We start from the raw sequence: 21099 nt of genomic DNA, 5'->3' as shown, positions 1-21099 counted from the left end.
CTCCCACCACTCCACATGAACCACTAGAAAAAACCCCCAAAACACAGGGTCTCAGAGCTCAGACCTCCAGGGATCAGGGAAGACCTGGGAGGGCTTCTAACACCTCGAGCCAGGAAGGCCTGGCCCCGGGCCTGGGACCCACTCACCTGGAGAGAGGTGAATGCCAGAGTGACATCTGAGGAAGCACCTGTCGCCTCCACCACTCTTACCGCACTGCAGGGACACGTGGGGTGACAGGCTAGTGGGCAGGCCCCCCTTCACTTCTAGACAGGACAAAATGCAGACACTTACAGAAAGAGAAGGACACTTCCTGGTGAGACCAGGCCAACTGACTCCCACACACCAAAGACCCGAGCAAAGAAGGCAGCGCTAATGCCCAGCCCAAAACACAGACAGCCACTTATTCCCCACCACACACCCCCGCCAGGGTAAAGGAGCTTCTGGTTTGCTATTCTTTTCATATGGAAAAGCAAACAGAAGTGAGTTCCAACCTACGCTGAAGCACAGAAGGAAACACCAAAGAGCCTGCAAAGTATCTCCTGTTTTTGAACTATTTAAAGATGGGCTGCTGCAGCTGAGGGCAGGAGAGTTCAGTAGAGGACTGGCCGGAACACGCCGGGTCCAGGGGGCGTGGAGAGAACTGCTGGGCTGCACTGAGCCTGAGCCGCGGGGACTCTTACCCACACAGTCCTTTTTATTCCAGTGGAGCTTGTACCCAGAGTGGCAGTGGCATTCGTGGCTGCCCACAGTGTTCACACAGATCTGCTGACAGCCTCCGTTGTTGACGCTGCACTCGTTGGTGTCTGGGAAGTAAAACACTCTCCTGTCACAGCCGTCTGTCGCTGACCTGGCTGACAGTACCCCTCCATCAAGGAAGAAGCAAGAGGGGAGTCACGTGACTGAAACTCACTAAGGGAACGTGCACTTGGCACCAGCTGACCCACTCCCCATTCAGTGGATTTCCTGGCAGAAGCCTCAACAGGATGATCTCAAGTTCCATTCTTGACCAAACAGTTGCCCCAATGACCGCATTGAGAAAGGGTCACACTCTACAGTCAGGGTCCAACTCAGCCACAGCACAGGCTCCCAGGTTAAAACTCCACTGTCTTCCTGACTTACATCCCAAGGGAGATAGAGAGAATGAGGATTCCCCACTCGATAATTCGTAAAGTTGAGGTATAGATAAGAAAAATGCCCACGTGCCACAACTAGAGAGTCTGTGTGTTACAACGAAGACCTGATGCAGCTAAATAAATAAATAATAAAATTTTTCAAAATGAGGCAGTTATGCTGTCAAAATTTTGGCATTAAAAAATAAAAATGATGTGCATTAATCCCCATCAACCTGAGACTAGGTCCAAGTTGGAAGGGGACTCCAACTAAAACACAGATACATATTCACATTCAGGAAACATTTCCTTGAACTGTCTTGATGGACTGGAGAGTATGTCTTCAGCCATGACAGATATGTGTTGAAAAGGAGAAGAGAAACAACACTATTTATTGCAAATCACTACTATCCATTCTTCCTAAGGACACAGGACACAAGGATCGGGTAGGAAATACTTAGACCTGTGGTTCCCATATCCTCAGATCCCCAAAATCACCTTGGAAGTCTAGCCATTTAGAATAAGAATCAGAATCTGCATTCTCAAAGATGGCTAAATGCATCTGATGATTAGAGGGTGCAGAGTGACACCAAATCTGACTTGGGCTATGGTCTACTTGGCCGTAAGGTCATGAGACATCAGAAGATGTTGCTTCAAGGGCTCAGAGCAGAGAGATAGGGTCCGTGGTCCCACTTCCAGCTGAGAGACCTGTACGAAGATCAGCTCAAAGAGCTCGAACCAAGCCCCACAGCCAGCCCCTATGCACAGTAAGACTGTGGAATCAGTTGGTGTGCCACCAAGCCTCTCTGAGGACTGTGACTTCACTATCTGTTGGGAAGTTCCAGCAGACAGTGCATCAGCTCCTGAGAGACCCTCCATTCTCTGAGTACAACAATATCAATAAAGTCCATAAAGCATTCACCGCTAAAAGAGTTCAGCTCTTCTCTCTGCTCCATTTCACACTTGATGAATTAAAGGCATCAATGTGGGACTTCCCACAGCAGATGCTTCCCTTGAACTGAGGGACTCTCTACTACTGTTAAGTGACTGGTATGTCCAGTCCAGCTCCCAAGCTAGAAAAATTGGCCCTGATCTCAGGAAACCTTAGGAGTAAGGCCCAGCCTCATCTGACTCTAGAGGGACTCTGCTCACCTCCGCAGTGGGTAAAGCCATAGAGGGTGTACCCTTCGTTGCAAGCACATGTGAAGGTGCCCGGGTGGTTGACGCAGCTGTGGTCACAGGTCCTATCCAGAGAGCATTCATCCACATCTGTAATTGTCAAAGGGAGAGGGGAGCTGAAACTGACTCTGAGGGACAAGCGGAGAGAAAAACAAGCTTGTAAGAACACTAGTTGCTGACCGATAACAAAAACAACAAAGAATTACCTATCAGCTCTCCCTGCTCACTTGTATTAAAGAAAGTGTTGAGCAACCCACAATAAGTATATTCACAGCCAGGACCCTTATTGCCAAGTGCTATTGCAAACTAAAAAGCTCAGTGGGTCTCTCTCACCCATGCTTATTTGCAGGTGGGTCTCTCACTCATGCTTATTTGCAGGGCTGAGCAATTTAAGATACTGAAATGAAGTCAAGTGAAATAACATACCTAAAAGTGAAAGAGAAGTGAAAGTCACTCAGTCGTGTTCAGCTGTTTGTGATCGCATGGACTGTAGCCCACTAGGTTCCTCTGTCTATGGAATTCTCCAGGCAAGAATATTGGAGTGGGTTGCCATACCCTCCTCCAGGGGATCTTCCCCACCCAGGGATCGAACCCTGGTCCCCCTCACTGCAGGCAGATTCTTTACCATCTGAGCCATTAGGGAAGCCCTAACATACCTAAAAATGATTGTAAACTATTAAGGTGCTGCCTGTGCGCCAAAGCCTTTGACTGTGTGGATCACAATAAACTGTGGAAAATTCTGAAAGAGATGGGAATACCAGACCACCTGATCTGCCTCTTGAGAAACCTATATGCAGGTCAGGAAGCAACAGTTAGAACTGGACATGGAACAACAGACTGGTTCCAAATAGGAAAAGGAGTCCGACAAGGCTGTATACTGTCACCCTGCTTATTTAACTTATATGCAAAGTACATCATGAGAAACACTGGACTGGAAGAAGCACAAGCTGGAATCAAGATTGCCAAGAGAAATATCAATAACCTCAGATATGCAGATGACACCACACTTATGGCAGAAAGTGAAGAGGAACTAAAAAGCCTCTTGATGAAAGTGAAAGAGGAAAGTGAAAAAGCTGGCTTAAAGCTCAACATTCAGAAAACTAAGATCATGGCATCTGGTCACATCACTTCATGGGAAATAGATGGGGAAACTGTGGAAACAGTGTCAGACTTTATTTTGGGGGGCTCCAGAATCACTGCAGATGGTGATTGCAGCCATGAAATTAAAAGATGTTTACTCTTTGGAAGGAAAGTTACAACCAACCTAGATAGCATATTCAAAAGCAGACATTACTTTGTCAACAAAGGTCCTTCTAGTCAAGGCTATGGTTTTTCCAGTGGTCATGTATGGATGTGAGAGTTGGGCTGTGAAGAAAGCTGAGTGCTGAAGAATTGATGCTTTTGAACTGTGGTATTGGAGAAGACTCTTGAGAGTCCCTTGGACTGCAAAGAGATCCAACCAGTCCATTCTGAAGGCGATCAGTCCTGGGTGTTCACTGGAAGGACTGATGCTGAAGCTGAAAGCCCAATACTTTGGCCACCTCATGTGAAGAGTTGACTCATTGGAAAAGACTGATGCTGGGAGGAATTAGGGGCAGGAGGAAAAGGGGACGACAGAGGATGAGATGGCTGGATGGCATCACCAACTCGATGGACGTGAGTCTGAGTAAACTCTGGGAGTTGGTGATAGACAGGGAGGCCTGGCATGCTGCGATTAATGGGGTCACAAAGAGTCGGACACGACTGAGCGACTAAACTGAACTGAACTGAACTGTGTGTTATTACTATTCTATTACTAATTGGTAAAAGAGCCATAGTAATGTTATAAGCTATCTTCAGTTAAAAAGAGAAAACACTTGAGCTGGAGATTTCTCTTTTGGGTCTAGCCAGAATTTGTCTCTGGCCCTAGGAGACCAGTTGATCCTGAGCTTTAACGCCCTCTGCACTAAAAGAAAAAAAAATGCATTAACATTAACATCCTCAGTAATTTTCTATTGCAGACCCTGAAATGTGGTGCTTAAGTACCAAACTAGATCCTTTTGGCCAATCTTTTGGCTTTGTTCCTCCCTCCTGTTTCAGTCCCAGGAGACCTCTCCCTTCCTGGTTCAGCATGGAAGCCACCTTGGCTTCAGTAGAGGTCATGGAAATTAGCCTCAGGAGGCTGCATTCGTCGATCTAATCATCTCTTCTTCCCTGGTCTGTTCTCACATCTTTCCCGTACACTGGAATTTCAGGGTTTCACTTCCTCAACTCTTGGGAAGATTTTAACAGTTATGACTTGTGTCCCCAGATGGATAGACCAGGACCAGGGCAGGACTCAGTGCAAGCCAACTAGACCATTGCTAGATCCCTTTGACAACACCAACTGTGCCATGAGAAACTTCGTTAATAAAAAACAAACATTTGGAAGGAACTGGAGGAATGAAAAACATGAAATAAAAAAGAACAAAATCTTTAAAAACCTCTTCATCCACTTTTTCCCAGAAGTCCTGGAAATTTCTTCAGTAAGTTTGTTCTGTGCAAATATTTGTTCTACCAAGACTGATCAGTGAAAAACGAGAAAAAGTCTATTTGCTCTGTAGCAATTGATGTCATTCTATGAATTCTGTTATTAATACCAGCCAGTTGCTGAGAATGTGGGCTTGTTCGGTAGCTAACTTTGGCTGCTCACAAAGGGCTCTTGCTTTGCCAAAAATAATGAGATCACTTTTCTAATTCCTTTTTAATGTGTTTACACAGCTTAAATAGTATTTCTTGCTCTATACATTGTGAAACATCATGTGGAACAGTAAATTTTCTTTCCAAGTCAAACAGAAGAAACTCACGCAGTAGTTATCTAAAATGAACTTGCTGACTTTAAAGGGGGCTATATGTGAAGAGTCTGACAAATTATGTATCAAGAAGGAAAAAACCAAGAGAGAAACTTAAGATTTTAAGACCATAAGATTTTTTTAAAGAATGTTGTATCTTTATTATCTGAAGTGAAATCAGATTTTTTTTTCCTGATTTTGTGGGACTTCTAACAAAATAAATTAAGCTGTTCTTATTCTCAGAAATGAAACAGGAATAAATGCCAGCACATCTTTCCTGTGGGTTTCTTTCTGCATGTCAATAGGGCATACGAGGTGCTCATCTGGAAATATAAATGATGCCCCCTCAACCCAAAACAGCTTATCGCTGTCCAAAACAATTATCAAGATCAATAACAGCTACCCAGAGAAGTTCCCTTAAAACATCCCTTAGGTGGGAAGAATGTGTCTGAGAAGGGGTTTTGACCTCCTGCCCAAGGACTGCCCAGCCTCTCCTCCACTCAGTCCACTCTCTCCCTCATCCCCTACCCTTGCCCCAAACACCAAAGGCTGGTCATTCATACAAGGCCTATAAGAAAGGGACCAATTAGTTGACCCCAACTTTTTGCTGAGAAAAGATATGTTAATTAAATCAACATCTTTTTGTACCAAATTTTGTTAGCAAATCTAAAACACTCAAGGAAGTTTTAGAAAAGGGAACATATTCATCATCTCAGCCCTAATGCAACCCTGCTTGCATTCTGTGACCCATTTCTAGCAGCAAGCTCTGGCTGTAATCACACCACACAGGTTCTTTGAGGTGTTCTCTAATCATCAACTGAATTTCCAAAATATACCTGTGAGCTAACTCATGTTTTTATTTTACCTAACAGATGAAAAAAGTGAAGCACAGGCTGGAGGTTGGATTAACGACTCCGTTGAGAAGCCCAGAGAGCCGGTCTCGGCCCAAGTGAGGTTTCGTCTTCTCCAATCCAACCAGTGGGCACTGCAGGGCACAGCTATGTTTCAGCACATACCTTGGCAAGACTTCTCATCTGTTAATAACTTAAATCCCTTTTTGCAGCTGCAGTCAAAACTGCCCACGGTGTTTCTGCAGAAATGATCACACCCTCCATTGCGCGTCTGGCACTCATCAATATCTGTAACAGGCAAGCATCGGCAAATCAGACAGCAGTACTTGCCTTGTTAGCCACAAATCCCTGAAGTGCTATTGTGCGTGCTTCATTATTCTCTGAAACAGAAAGAGACCCATAAAGGCATTTAAGGATGTTTATTGATATTTTCCATCTTACACAACTTCTCTTGCCTGGCTTAACCCGTTTTGAAAGACAAGTACCTCATACCCTGGAGAATTCGGACTTAAACGCTGCCCTTCTCTTAACCGGCATTAAGGAAACAAACTAAGGGAAAATGGGGATGCCCTATTACTTTCTCATGCCTGCACTGGTCTCTCAAGATGAGATGGCTTCCTCTTCTATACTTCCCATTCCAGTTTAATGATTTAAACTATAAGGAACTAGAATATTTGTTTTGGCAAATTACATAATGATTAAATAGCCTCAATGCTTTTAAATGATTTCTGATACTTGATTAATCTTATCTTTTCTGTTCCATCTGGTAACTGTTTATCTACTTTTTTTTAATCACATTAAAGAACGATGCCTTTGTACCCTTGCCCATGGAATACTAAGTAACTGGGGTCTCTATTCATTACTACATGTTAATGGTACATTCATTAAGCTCTCTGGATAACAATCTTGGCTGTTATTTATGATAGGATGATATTATCTCCTGGAAGTGAATGTTTCCGTGAACGACTGCTTTTTTCTAATAAGGCCACTGCCTGAAATGGATCGTGCCTGTAGAAGCTGACCTTCTCTACAGTTACTGTAATTAAGTCAGTTCTAATTACGCTTCCTCAATTATAACCTTCTACTAGCCTAGGGAAGAAACGCTTTCTTTTGATCAATATGAATCATAAGCAACTCTAGAGTCGCTCAGGAGGTGTGGAGGGGGAGAACTGCCTTTACTCCCCCAGGTGAGCTGCATGGAGAGGCCCAGGCTACCTTTACAGGTCTTTCCATCCATCTGGAGCGTGAAGCCGACGGGACAACTGCAATGAACCCCTGTCGAAGTATCCTTGCAGGTGCGGTCACAGCCTCCATTGTTGACAGCACACGTTTCTGCCAGGGAGGTGAGAAAGAGGCAGTTAGCTTCGCAGAGAAGTGCTGACACAGCTGGGAGGAAAGGGACATCGTGCAGTGGTAATACTTGACAAAAATGCATGAACATCAGGGAGTATGTGGGGTACTCACAGCCATACCCCAAGTCTCTGCCACCCACAGGTGAGATAGAGGAAGAGCAAGTGCAGCTCCTCCCCATCCCCTATCTACATAAGTGACATCCGGACTTCCCCAGTGGTCCAGTGGCTAAGGTTCTGCGCTCCCAATGCAGGGGACCCAGGTTCAATCCCTGGTTGGGGAACTAGATCCCACACACTGCAACCAAGAGCTCACATGCTGCAACTAAAGCTCATACGTGCTGCAACTAAAAGACCTCACGTGCCACAGCTAAGATCCAGAGCAGCCAGATAAACGAGTGACATCTCCCCAAGAAACCTGACAGGATGACAGGGGGCACAGACACCCTTGCCAGCCTGCTTTCCTCTCTACTGGCAGATGTGAAAGCACGAAAAGTTCCCGGCAGGTGTGAAGTCACTAAAGGACCAAATGTTCTTTAGTGAAGACACTAAAGAGGCTGACTATGACAACCTCTTCTAGCAGGCTAGATCCGAATGTGGAACAGGGCCAAGGGGGATGTTCCTTCCTTTAACCTGAACCTTCTCTGTTCACTGTGTGTTATGGGCAAAGTGAGAAAGGGGAAATATCACCCATCCCAGCCCTTCCCTTCCTGCAGACCAATGACTTCCTCGGCAACTGCCCAGTAACTCAGATTAGAAGTTTACCTTTCCTTGAAAGGAGAAAGACCTGTTATGGCTGTGCAAAAACTCAGCTGCAGTTACTAAATCATATCTGTAGAGATGAGTAACAATCAGGTAACAACTTTTTAGCTCTGCATTAATTCCAAGTATTACACAAATGCTATTCAACATTCATCCAACTGTTAGCATTTAGCTACCAGAAACTGATTTTACCCCCCAAACTGCCTCTTTGTGAAGTCTTGGGGGACAAACTTAGTTCTGATTAAATATGACAGATAGAACAAATATGTTTATCTCTGTTTCCTCTCCAAACCTCACTAAAATGAGAGTAAATAAAAATTTAAGTATAAATCCTTAAGGACAAATAAAATAGAAAGTAATAGATGAAAGATGTCAAATCTTCTGGAATTGGCATGTCAATGGAAGAACGGTAACTAGTAGTTAAACCCTTGCAGTCTGCAGAGAGATGCCAACAAGTGGTCAGCTCATGTGAGCCACAGAAACCCAGAGGGGCTCGGTAATTGGAAGCACTAAAGTTACTCGAGAGGCAGAGGTGAGGATGGAGTTAAAATATGAAGACTGATTTGAGAGTCCATATAACAAATAAGCCCCCAGATACCCATCTTAATTCCATAGCCCATAGCTCATCCCTATTCAGGCTAAAGCAGGTTAATATAATCTCTGAAAAAGCCAGAGCAGAGAAACTCTGGACTCACGGGCACCAGAAATAGCAGAGGAAGGAAGGGGAGATGCTGTCAGGGGAAAGTCTATACTGTGAGAAGAGCGATCTCTCACTTTCACCCTCTGTCTCCCTATTTCCTGGGACGCTGGCAGCCAAGCCTAAACAACCCCAGCAGGAGACGGAGGATTTCTCTCCAGTTAAACTGACCTGCCCAAGTAATAGACTTGCAGATATTGGCATCTGAAGATCTCCAGATGAAATGACTAAGCCACTGCCTAGTCCACCAAGCATAAAGCCCACCAGCTGACAGATTATCTGAGTGGCTTTTCAATATTCCACTTTTAAATATGAAAAGTCAGCCGAGGATCACCATCCATTTCAGGAAAGCCTCTAGTATGAAATAATACATCAAGTCACACAAACACGGGACAAGGAATCTGGGGAAAACAAAGCTAGCACAGGGGAAGAACAGAGAAGTTAGAAAATCTTATCATTAATTTCCTCAGGGAGGTAAGAAAACCATCCATGAAATAAGAACAAGTTCCAAAAACAAAATACCAAAGTAAAGTTCTTGAAAAATTAAAATATGAAGGCTGAAATATAAAAAGAACCCTATAGAAAGTTTAGTGAGGGGAATGAAGGATCTCCTAGGAAGTAAATATCAAGAAGAGAAAAATGAAGTAAATTTGAGGAGCAAACCAGGAGTTACAATAGTTAACTAACAGGAGTTTCAGAAAGACTGAGAAAAGTAAAGAAAATTATTGAAAGAAAAATAAAAGAAAATTTCTTGGAACCTAGGGATGCGAATGTCCCTTCTGAAAAGGCCTACTAAGTGCTCAGTATAACAGGTGAGACAAATCCTTCAGTGGGGGACACTGTCGTGAAATTTCAGATTACCAGGGACAATGTTAAGACCCTGAAAACACCCAGAGAGAAGCTCTTATAGGTTTCACACAAAGAATCAAGAATTAGACTTCTGGAAAGAACACTGAATGTTCAAAACAACAGGGCATTATTCAAAACTCTGACCGAATATTCTTCCCAACTTTGAACTCTACTAAGCCAAATTCTTAAGAAAGGGGGAAGGTAAACTATAAAGGCATTTTCAGGTGTGCAGAGTTTTTAAAAAAAATCTCTATCTACCCTTGCAAACTAGCAAAACAGAAGCCATGGGATCCAGCAAAGCAGGAGCATGGGGAAGGGAATTTCCAAGTGGGGGCCCCAGGGAAGGCCAAGATGACAGGTATGCCACTGGCCCAGGAGGGAGGCCCCACTGGAGCGACTTTTTTGTAAAAAATGGAATTAGCAAGTTATCTGCTGTATTTGAACACATTGTAAAGGGTTTTAGAGGTCTGTCAGAAATTTGAAAAAAAAAAAAATGGTAAGAGGTACTAAGAAAACTAGCTTCTCTCACAGCCCAGTTGGTAAAAAATCTGCCCTAATGCAGGAAACCTGGGTTCAATTCCTGGGTTGGGAAGATCCCCTGGAGAAGGAAATGGCAACCCTCTCCAGTGTTCTTGCCTGGAGAATCCCATGGACAGAGGAACCTGGCAGGCTATAGTCCATTGGGTTGCGAAGAGTTGGACACAACTTAGTGACTGAATAACAACATATTAAGGGTATGAGGGAGTTGTGTGTGTATTGGGGGAGGGGGTCAAAAGGGAGCTTAACAACTTAATCCTCTGTAGTAGGAAGTAAAAAACTAACACTTAAAACTGATGCATCAGGGGAATTCCCTGGCAGTCTAGTGCTTAAGACTTTGTGCTCTCATTGCCTAGGATGCAAGTTCGATAACTGGTCAGAGAACTAAGATCCCATGAACCCTGTGGTGCAGGGAAAAAAAAACACCTGACATCAAGAAGTAACTATATACACTTCCCTTTTCAGAAATATGGGGGAGGGTAAGTCAGGAGAAGAAACAACCAGGAGAATTAAAAATTGTGGCCACTGGCAAATGGCAAGTTATGAGACAGGGAAATGATCTATTTCATTACAAGTACTATTAAGCACTAATTAACATTTTAAGGTTTTTATATTATTCATACATACTGTTCTAAGGCAATTAAAAATAATAATTTTAATAGGGCAGAGCAGAAAAGAGCTCAGAAATGTCACCTGCCTGGTAACCAACGGCTGCTTAATATCTTACCTGACCGTTACATCCAGAAGCTATCAAAAGATCAGTTTCATTTAAGTCAAGCCAAGCTTTCTCCAGAATAATAACATCAAAGGAGCTGCTTGATTCCCGCCCCACAGCCAAGGCTGAGCGTCTGCTGTCTGTGGCCTCCAGCTCCAGCGGGCCTGTTGGCAGACCTCCCTGTGTCCCTCAGCCAAGTGCCACCCTTCTCCATTCATCTATCCTGCCATTAACACTGGCTGAGTCTTAACTAGAAGACTCAGTGGACAAAAACCCAGCCAAAGTGCCATGCTAAGCAGGGGCTGCCCAAAATGCCTCTCTCTTCATAGTTACTCAGTGGAGAGGGGATCTGACATGTACTGACCACCCAGTAAGTCCCAGGCAGTGGACTCTGAGCACTTTGGCATATTATTGTCAACTGAGCTTCCTGATAGCCCGAAGAGATCAACTGTATTACATCCATTTTAGAGGAAGACTAGGACACGGTTTGTCCAAGTCCCATGGCAAGTTTCAGATGCTAACCAGCTACGCTGATGGCTGGACCGATGTTCTTCCCACCAGACCAAGGGTCCTGGATGGTCCTGGATGGAGAACAGACATACCCCAGCTGGACAGGAGCTGCTGACTCTGGTCCAACTGGTCTGGGGCACATGGCCCCAGGTTCAGTCCTGAGGCCGTAAGTTGGGGAGGGAAAGGGACAATGCAGCTGCTGGGCTGGGGGTGTGTGTGAGGCACCTACCCATGAGCAGCCGCCGTTTCACCCGTTTATCCCCATCTGCCACAGATGTGGCGTTGCTCTCCATCACCTCCAGGGCAATGTCCTCTCGCTCTGCAAGAGACGCAAAAAGCACAGTTCTCAGACTGAATGAGTCAGATTGTTCATCCCCAGCACAACCACTTCCTTGGAAATCCCAGACACGAGAACAATGTGAGAAATGTGACTCTTTGCTCAACAAAAACATGTTGCAATGAGGCTCTGTGTTACATGGCCACAGAGCCTTAATAGACATTAAATATGGGAAAGAGTTCTTTTATTATATCGTACTGACCACAGACCCTGGGGAATACAAGCTTCAGATTCACTTCAGAACCCCTAGTTCAGGACAAAAAGAATCTTGGATCGGGGAACCTCTAAAATGGAGCCAGCAAAGGACACATCATGATGGACAGGGCAGGCATCCAGCCGTAAGTATGCAACTCTGGCTTCTGCTGACGGCAAAGGCCACCCTGTCACAATGAACAGCTAGCTGTAACTTCGGTTGCCCTGGTCTCTTGGGAGGTGGTATTCCAATCTCCAGAATACCAGCTCTGGGAGCAGCCTAGTTCAGGAGAGGATCACGGGCTCTCCGAGTCCTCACAGGGAGAAAAGGGCCCCCATTCCAGGTCTGGAGGGTCCCCCTGCCCCATGTGAAGCAGCATGGAACCCGAGGGCAAGTGCACTGGCAACACCCTACCTCTGGTTCCAAACGCTATTAATACTTAGGGTTTGGGTTAGGGTTGGGTTAGTGGCAAGCAGGCTGGGGAAGACCCTAACCCAGTGTTGGGGTCACCATTCACCGAGGCAGCTCCTCCCATCCGAGTGCATCTTGTACTGAGGATGGCAGCTGCACTCTGGGCCTTCAGCAGTGTCCTCACAGGAGTGCTGGCATCCACCGTTTCCATGGTTACAGGTCACTAAGAGAAAATGAATTGACACATCGAACACTGAGATGTCCACACCTGGGGCTGTGTTTACTCTGGAAGAGCTCTGATTTTTATTCAGGAAGTCTTCAGGCCCCTAGCATGTACTAGGGACTGTGCATAAAAGACCCTTGACCCAGTCCATATCCCTGTCTATGTGAGCAAGCAGTCACGATAAGATTTGTAGAAATGCTGAATGACAGATCTGAGCAACACTATATAGGAAGACAGAGATGCGAAGGTGGAGGGAGATTTTCGCCGTTTAAAGGAAATGATACCAAAAGATTCTAAACTAGTGCTCTGCTCTATCAGAAGAAGTACTAGGACATTTGGAAATGCTTTCACGTTTTATGTCTGGAACAGATGGTATTTAATTTATATGTATATGTTAGGATTTCGCTCATCAGATTATATCTGATTAGTTAGAAGGGAGGGTAATCAGAGGAAATGATGACTCTTCGCACAGTTAATGCAACATTAACCAATAATTACAAAGACTGTGTATGAACACATTGATAACAAGCCAAGGAGGGGAAGAAAGCCAACCACAAAACTATCTGTTCATCAAACTGAACAGTGGTTACCTCTGGCAAAGGAAATGGGAAGAGGGGAAGGTTATATGTTTCTTCGGACTGTTTAAATTCTTATACAATCATTTTTAATTTTTTAATTTAAAAGAACTAAAACTATATTTGTGCTGTAAGAAAGAAAATGTTCTGTGATTATAGCTGTGTAATAATTCCATATGCATGTCAACAACTAAATAGGAATATGAGAAAAGCAAAACAGCTGGATTATGTGGTGAAATTCTGGGTTTTTTAAAAATTATTTCAAGTTTTATAATATTATCTGAATATAATCTTATGGTATTATTTGAGCAATGATATCTTTCAATGATATTTTAAATCTTTAAAAATAAGCTCTCAGGTAGCCTACTGGCTCCTGAAAGGCTGTAAAATGCTGGATTTCATCCACAGGTGAGTCTCCTGCAGAGACACCTGGGTCCTCTTTTTGAAGACAGCTGTAGCCAGTCCCACTTTTAGGGCCCTATGAGGCTGTCAGAACCTGCCGATGGTGATGGTAGCATCAGCCCTAGTGTGTCAGGCTATGAGGCCGCGCTCTGCTTTGTGATGGAGATACCAGAGAGAAGTCTTTCACCAGCAAAACTGTCTCTCCATCTCAATTTTTTAAAAAATATTTATTTATTTGGCTGCACCAGGTCTTAGTAGCGGCATGTGGGAACTAGTTCCCCAACCAGGAATCAAACCTGGGCCCCCTGCATTGGGAGTGCGGAGTTTCAGCCACTGGACCACCAGGGAAGTCCCTGTCTCTCCATCTCTTAACCACGGGGGTCTACTCACTGTAAACAACCAACCCTAGCAAACTGCGGGCATCTTCTAGAAGGTCCATGACTTTGGGCATGCCGCGTGCATGCTCAGTCCAACTCTCTTCAACACTAGGGACTGCAGTCTGCCAGGCTCCTCTGTCCAAGGGATTCTCCAGGCAAGAGTACTGGAGCGGGTTGCCATGCCCTTCTCCAGGGGATCTTCCTGACCCAGGGATCGAATTCATGACTCCTGCATCTGCAAGCAGATTCTTTACCTGCTGAGCCACCTGAGAAACCCCAAAATGTAATAGAGGTGCATGTTCACTCAGCCATGTTCAACTCTTTGAGACCCCATGGCCTGCAGCCCACCAGGCTCCTCTATGGAATCTTCCAAGCAAGAATATTGGAGTGGGTTGCCATTTCCTCCTCCAGGGATGGAACCCATATCTCATATGTCTCCTGCATTAGCAGGCGGATTCTTCAGTAGCTGAACCACCACGGAAGCCCAATGACTTTGGGAAGAGTTCCTAAAAGGAAACCCTCAGTGTTTCCTCAGGCATAAAGAGTGGTTTAGAAACACCTTTAATGGTGGTTGTTTCCTGTTATCCGTTGGAGCTATTATTGTGTTTCTTCATCCAGAGGCAGCTGCATCTGGACTGTGTACACCATGTACTGACTCATCCATTATACAAATGTGTATTGAACACATCCAGGACAAGACCAAGAGGCAAAAGTAAGACAAAATCCCTGACTTGGAGAGGTTCATAGCTGGAGAAACAAACACATAAACATACATTTCAACCCACAGAGCCACGTGCTATGATTGAGGAATAAACAACACTGTGGGAGCCAAAATACAAACTGGCTGCCTTGTCTGAGGCCATCGGGGACTGCTTCTGAGGTCGTGCAGCATGGTGATTAGGAGCACAAGCCTTACAGTTAGGCTAGATCTATGTGTGAATCCTACATTTGCCACCTGCTCCCTCTGTGACCTTACAGCTTTACCTTCTCCACAGTTTTCTCAGCTTGGCTCATAAGGTGATGCCTGTAAGAATTAAATGGAATATGGTACCTTTTTAGATAAGCCTTTGCACATAATAAATGCTCTCCCAAAGTACCTATTATCTTTATCATTAGAAGTTAGGCAGGATATTAAAAATTGAGTGAGGACTTTTCTGGTGGTACAGTGGATAAGAATCCACCTGGCAATGTAGGGGACACAAGTTCGATTCCTGGTCTGGGAAGATCCCACATGCACTTAAGCCCGTGGTGCTGCAATGACTGAAGGCTGTGCACCCTGGAGCCCAGTGCTCTGTAACAAGAGAAGCCTCTGCAATGAGAAGCCCGAGCACCACAGAGAAGAGTTAGCCTCTGCTCGTCACAACTAGAGAAAGCCCACCTGCAGCAACAAAGACCCAGCACGGCCAAAAATAAGTAAGTAACTATTGAGTGAGAATTCACCAAGCCAGGAAGGGGAGGAGGCTTGGAAAAGCCTTGAAGGCATGAAAGAATGGGAACTATCTTCCAAAAGTACTGAGTTTGGTGTTTGGAGAAAGGAGGTAGATGAGGCTTGCACAAGAAGCAGGAAGCGGGTATCAAAGAGTTGCCAAATGAGGAAATTTTATTCTATTCCATGGAAAGAGGGAGACCTGACCCCAGCATTCACATTCCTCACTCCTGAGTGTGAGCTCCTTCTGACTGGTCCCTTTAGAAACATCATTTTCCTTCCCTTTCTGATGCTGGGCTGCACAAGACAACCTCTGGGGTAGGATGGCTCATGGTTCCCAGGGTGCAGGGAGGGGTGGGGTACCAGTCTGTACTTACAGATGCAATCTCTCTGGTTCTTGGCCAGCTCAAAGCCTGGCCTGCACTCACAGGCAACACTGCCCTTCGGGGCCTCCTTGCAGATGTGACTACAGCCATGATTCTTATTCATGCAGCTCAGACCCTCTGCAAAACAGCAGCATGCAGATGATGACCAGGTTGCACCAGAATCCAGAGCCCTGGAGTGTCTGGAGGGGCTGGCAGGCAGGCCATGTCCATCAGCCCCACATCTTACAAGAATATGTCATTCATATCAAGCCAGTTAACAGAGATGTGAAAATTTTCTTATGTCACCCAAAAGATAGGACGTTTCAATTCTCCAAAAGAGATAGGAGCCCACTCAATACACTAAGAAGAAAGTACCCACTAGGAGGGAATTCCCTCACGGTCCAGTGGTTAGGACTCCATGCTTTCACTGCACAGGGCCTGGGTTCAGTCCCTGGGCAGGGAACTAAGATCCCATGTGGTGTGATCAAAAAATTTAAAAAAAGAAGTACCACTAGGAGCTCTCTTTTGGATGTGGAATCAGAACCTGTGGACCCCAAGAACTTGTCCTCAGACTCTTATCTCTTCCATGCTGTTACCCATGCTGATCAAGAATGCAAACAGAAAAGGAGAATCTCTCTACAAAAAGCTGCAGATAGGTGAAGATTCTCAACCTTTTCACATATTCTTTTTTGAGGGGGCAGGGGAGCACCATGCTCTGCAGCATATGGGATCTTAGGTCTCTGACCAGGGGTGGAACCCAAGCCCCCTACATTTGGAGCAGAGGCTTAACCAGGGAAGTCCTCCTTTTCATATATTCTCAAAGATGATTTTCAGAAAATTTCAACCCTCCTCTCTACCCCCACCAAATCCACACTCTGGAGGCCACTGTGACTACTTCTGTATTTTGGCATCACCCCGTGGACACCTGCCTAGGGACCTCTCTTATGTGACCACCTTCAGTTAGTTCCTGGGCCCTCCCTCAGCAGGCTCAGAGGTCAACAGCAGAAAGAACAGAGAGAGACCTCATACATGTGGTTTCCTTGAGCTGCTGTAAAATCCTTCCCGAGTAAACTGTAATTTTCATTTGGCCTGATCTTGTGATAAATATGGTGGGAAGGGAGTTATTTTCCTAGATGGGTTAGCATGCACCTAACTGACAGGGTTGCAGCAAAACAGACATCTGTGTGGTTTGCCAGGTTCATGCCTCTTCTCAATACGAATTCTTTAGGACTCTGCCGTATCCTAGCACTCTGCAGGAACTGTTATCATACCCAAGAGTATTCTCAAAACCTCTCTCTGGTTTGCACAACATTAATAGGTATGTCATATCTTTTTTTCTTATTCATACTGTTCATGGGGTTCAGTAAGAGACTTTATTTTCTTGGGCTCCAAAATCACTGCAGATGGGAACTGCAGCCATGAAGTCAAAAGATGCCTGCTCCTTGGAAGAAAAGCTCCGACCAACCTAGACAGCATATTAAAAAGCAGAGACACTACTTTACCGACAAAGGTCCATATAGTCAAAGCTATGGTTTTTCCAGTACTCATTATGGATGTGAGAACTGGACCATAAAGAAAGCTGAGCACCAAAGAAATGATCCTTTTGAATTGTGGTGTTGAAGAAGACTCTTGAGAATCCACTGGACTGCAAGGAGATCCAACCAGTCCATCCTAAAGGAAATCAGTCCTGAATATTCATTGGAAGGACTGATGCTGAAGGTGAAGCGCCAATACTTTGGCCACCTGATGCGAAGAACTGACTCATTAGAAAAGACCCTGATGCTGGGAAAGATTGAAGACAGGAGGAGAAGGGGACGACAGAGGATGAGATGGTTGAATGGCATCACCGACTCGATGGACATCAGTTTGAGCAAGCTCCGGGAGTTGGTGATGGACAGGGAAGCCTGGTGTGCTGCAGTCTATTGGGTTGCAAAGAGTCGGACACAACTGAGTGACTGAACTGAACTAAATAGGTATGTATTCATGTGATGCTTTTTTGCATTTGTACAATGTAACTCTAAAACATTTTTAAGAGTAGGGATTTTGTTCTCATTGATTCTGCACTGACAAGACATTTTCTAATACTGGAAGTGGCACTCTTTTTGGAAGTACCAAAAGATTTCATTCGACTTCTCCAGGATCCAATACTGCTCTGTATTGTGCCCCTGAAACCTTAGCCAATTGGTTCTAATGAAGTCAAAAGTCATTTCTCTCCAAATCTCACCATGGGCCCCATGGATCTATGCTTAACTGGAACGATTGTTTTAATACACAGATGTCATTTCTATTCCAAAAGAGAGGGCAACAGCTAATACATCCCACATTCTCTTAAAACCTTGTTTTTTATCTGACAGTTACGAGCTGTTTGAGCTCCAGCACTCAATCTGCTGGAGGTGGTTGGGATCCATTCACCCGTGCCAAGGGCTGCTGTCAATTAACACAGAAAGAAGCTTGCACTGGGTCGGAGGGGGAGCTTTCTCTTGGCTTGGGCCAGTGATTCTGAAGACATTATTTGCTCCCAGTACTAAGATGGCACAGGAGGTGGGAGCTGCCTCCAGGAAGCACCCTGTCCTCCTAAGAAGGAGCCAGCATTACAGCCAGCATTACAGTTGTTCTTGGATCAGCAGGGCATTTATAATAACAGGCTCCAGGAGCATCTGGGGGTAAATGTAACAGTGCCCAAGAAAAGGCAGCAGTAGAAACATCATCTCCCTTCCCTACAGGAGACTATCCTCCACATCTCATGCCGGCCTTTCTGACGTGTCTGATGCTGGGCTGCACAAGATGGTTCCCAGGGTGAGGGGTGGGGGAAGCACCGCAAAGTACACTCCCATACAAATCAGCTGCTTCTTCCTCGTTTTCTTTTTCATTCCGTTTACACGTCTGTTAAGATGTTTGCAAAGTGACCTTTACTGCTTCTCAGAGCAATTCATTTGCACAAGCAATATTTTGTAAGAACTGACTGTGCACCAGATACCATGGGGATGCACAAAGAAGTTGCCCCCTGATGTCATATCATATCAAGCAAGACCTAAAGTTACCAGAAGACACTAAAGGTTTAAATGGCTCTGGGAATGCTAAGGGCTTTTTAAGAGGGGCCCCCGAAGATTTTCAGAGTACCCTGACTCAAAACAAGGCCACTGCTAGGGTAGGCAGATGGACTGGTCCAAACTGGGGGACCCAGCTAGGGTCCTGGCTATCCCAGAAACTGCCTGGACAGTTATATTTAGGACTCTTAGTTCACCAGGAAGGAAACAGCTCAGAAACCTGAAAAATATCCCATTCTGGGGGACCCCTGGCCCAGGGTCTCACTGAAGTACATTATTGGAAACTGAATAAAAATAAGCTTCGCAAATAGGGCAAGAAAAGGAAGAAACAGCCCCTGTTAACAGCACAGCCCCTTACTCACTAACCTGCCACCTTGCCCACTACTCTAAAAAGGCAGTGGTGCAAACATTTAGAAATATTCTCAGAGAGGACAAAACAAAAGAGGAATGCTCATTTTGAGAGCCTGAGCACCCATGAATAGGGACAAAGGCAGGCTGGGGCCATGTGTCTCTCTCCAGCCTACCCCCATTACATGGGTGAAAACACACAGTCTCTTTATCAGAACTTTGGGGTCTCTAAGGATGAAAAAAACACAAATAGCTTGAGTTTCTCTTGGAATTAACTAGTGTGATCCCTTATATTAAAGAATATTTAGTATATAATTATTAATAACAACATTGATGACTCTAGAAAATACTAGCTTGCAGTGTTTACCTTCTTTCAACCATTTTTAAAGGATCAGCTGTGGATTTTAAAGTCTATTTTAATATAGATTTCAGGAGTTTAATGTGCACTTCAAGGAGGGCATCCTAAGGGGAATACTGTTTACAGCTGGCTCTATTTGGAGAGTTGCGGCTGCTGCTAAGTCGCTTCAGTCGTGTCCAACTCTGTGCGACCCCATAGACGGCAGCCCACTAGGCTCCCCAATCCCTGGGATTCTCCAGAACACTGGAGTGGGTTGCCATTTCCTTCTCCAATGCATGAAAGTGAAAAGTGAAAGTGAAATCGCTCAGTTGTGCCCGACTCTTAGAGACCCCATGGACTGCAGCCTACCAGGCTTCTCCGTCCATGGGATTTTCCAGGCAAGAGTACTGGAGTGGGGTGCCATTGCCTTCTCCGATTTGGAGAGTTAAAACCCTACAATGGAATTGGGCAGCTGCAAACTGCTCTAATCTGTGGGCTCACGCCACTGTGAATTCACCCAGCAGCCAGGTTGAAACACAACAGAAAATCACAGAGAGCTTCCAGAACACAACTCCAATACTTGGACTTGGGTTTTAGCCCCAAACAAATATGCTCATTTTAAACACTCTTTAGGGGTTCTAAGAATGTCTGAATCATAAAAAACTTAGAAAACACAAATTGCGGAAAGGAACTGCTCCTATGGTCTTGCAGTCTGAGGAGCCTGTGTTTATAATCAGTCTGGGGACTTGGGGACAGGAGAAAGGGGCTGAATCACTGCTCTGGAGGAGCGAGGGTAAGGGAAGGTCTTAATCACTGCCAGTGGCTTCACGAGAGATGGGACCCATACTGCCGGTGTTCAAGCACAGCTCTACCTACAGGACCACCAGCTCTGCCTCCCCACCACCTGAAGAGGAAGCCAGAGGGACTTTCCAGGAAGCAGCTTTGAGCAACCAAACGGGAGGGGCCCTGAGATCAGGATCATTCTCAGTGCTGCTGGCCTCTTAATTCAGCCTCCAACAAGAGGCACAGCTCATGGAAGAGTCCAGAGAACCCTGCAGGGGAAATGAAAATCAAACCTGCTACTCAGTCAAGGGCCACACCTAAAGAGATAAAAGATCACCTGATCAGAGCCAGGGGCTATGAGTAACCAGCTCACACTCTGACAGTAAGCAGGCTGGGGGATCAGAGCATCCAACTCCCCATTTCTCTGACTCCTCTTCTTAGTACCCAAACAGCTGGTGAGGGCTAAGGAAGGAGCCATCATTCTTAGAAAATGAGGCAAAAATCATCTTCCACAAAGAAACCCTTGAAAAATCACTAAAACTACCACAATTAAAATAATAAATCTATAAATCTTGTGATTAAATAAGCAGAAAAACTGAAAATCACCTCATTTTAACTTATGAGGATGAACAAGCAGCACAAAGGGGTTCATAGTCTAGTATTTGGAGCACTTCCCTTAAAAGCAGGCACGGACAGCCAAGGGAGACATACAGCCATCAAAGTGTGGTTCTGTGGCTTAAGAAAGAGCAGGGAAGAATGGAAACCACAGCACTGAGTTAAAAATGGCTGGCTGGCCACAAGAACTTAATGCCTTTCCCTCCTGACAATCCACTGAACTAACAGAAAAAGAAAATAGATAGAAACACAAAGCAGAGAGAACGAAAGCCATCAGAGGAGAGTTTTCTGC

At 45.1% G+C, this 21099-nt stretch overlaps 1 protein-coding gene and 1 non-coding gene across 13 annotated transcripts in view; one reads left to right on the top strand and one right to left on the bottom strand.

Moving 5' to 3' along the window:
- Positions 1-21099, bottom strand: part of SCUBE2 (signal peptide, CUB domain and EGF like domain containing 2) — a 72853-nt gene that overhangs the window by 37301 nt on the left and 14453 nt on the right. For 7 of the 12 annotated variants that reach the window (XR_011249342.1, XM_069554427.1, XM_069554430.1 and 4 more), the window contains 8 exons: positions 15690-15815; positions 12416-12532; positions 11598-11687; positions 7165-7281; positions 6115-6237; positions 2262-2378; positions 681-803; positions 147-263 (listed from right to left, as the gene is read on the bottom strand). Coding sequence is in view for 10 of the 12 variants with exons in the window: in XM_069554427.1 (XP_069410528.1) it covers positions 147-263; positions 681-803; positions 2262-2378; positions 6115-6237; positions 7165-7281; positions 11598-11687; positions 12416-12532; positions 15690-15815 (930 nt within the window). In the remaining 2 variants the exon portion in view is untranslated. The remainder of the gene's footprint in view (positions 1-146; positions 264-680; positions 804-2261; positions 2379-6114; positions 6238-7164; positions 7282-11597; positions 11688-12415; positions 12533-15689; positions 15816-21099) is intronic. The other 5 variants (XR_011249343.1, XM_069554434.1, XM_069554436.1 and 2 more) reach the window with 1 other exon arrangement.
- Positions 7510-7582, top strand: TRNAG-CCC (transfer RNA glycine (anticodon CCC)). Its single transcript has one exon. It is a non-coding gene; the product is annotated as a tRNA-Gly (tRNA).

This window comes from Ovis canadensis, chromosome 15 (assembly GCF_042477335.2).
Source record: "Ovis canadensis isolate MfBH-ARS-UI-01 breed Bighorn chromosome 15, ARS-UI_OviCan_v2, whole genome shotgun sequence".
Lineage (NCBI taxonomy): Eukaryota > Metazoa > Chordata > Mammalia > Artiodactyla > Bovidae > Ovis > Ovis canadensis.
Note: the sequence above shows the minus strand (reverse complement) of the source record. Positions and strands in the feature narration are given on the sequence as shown.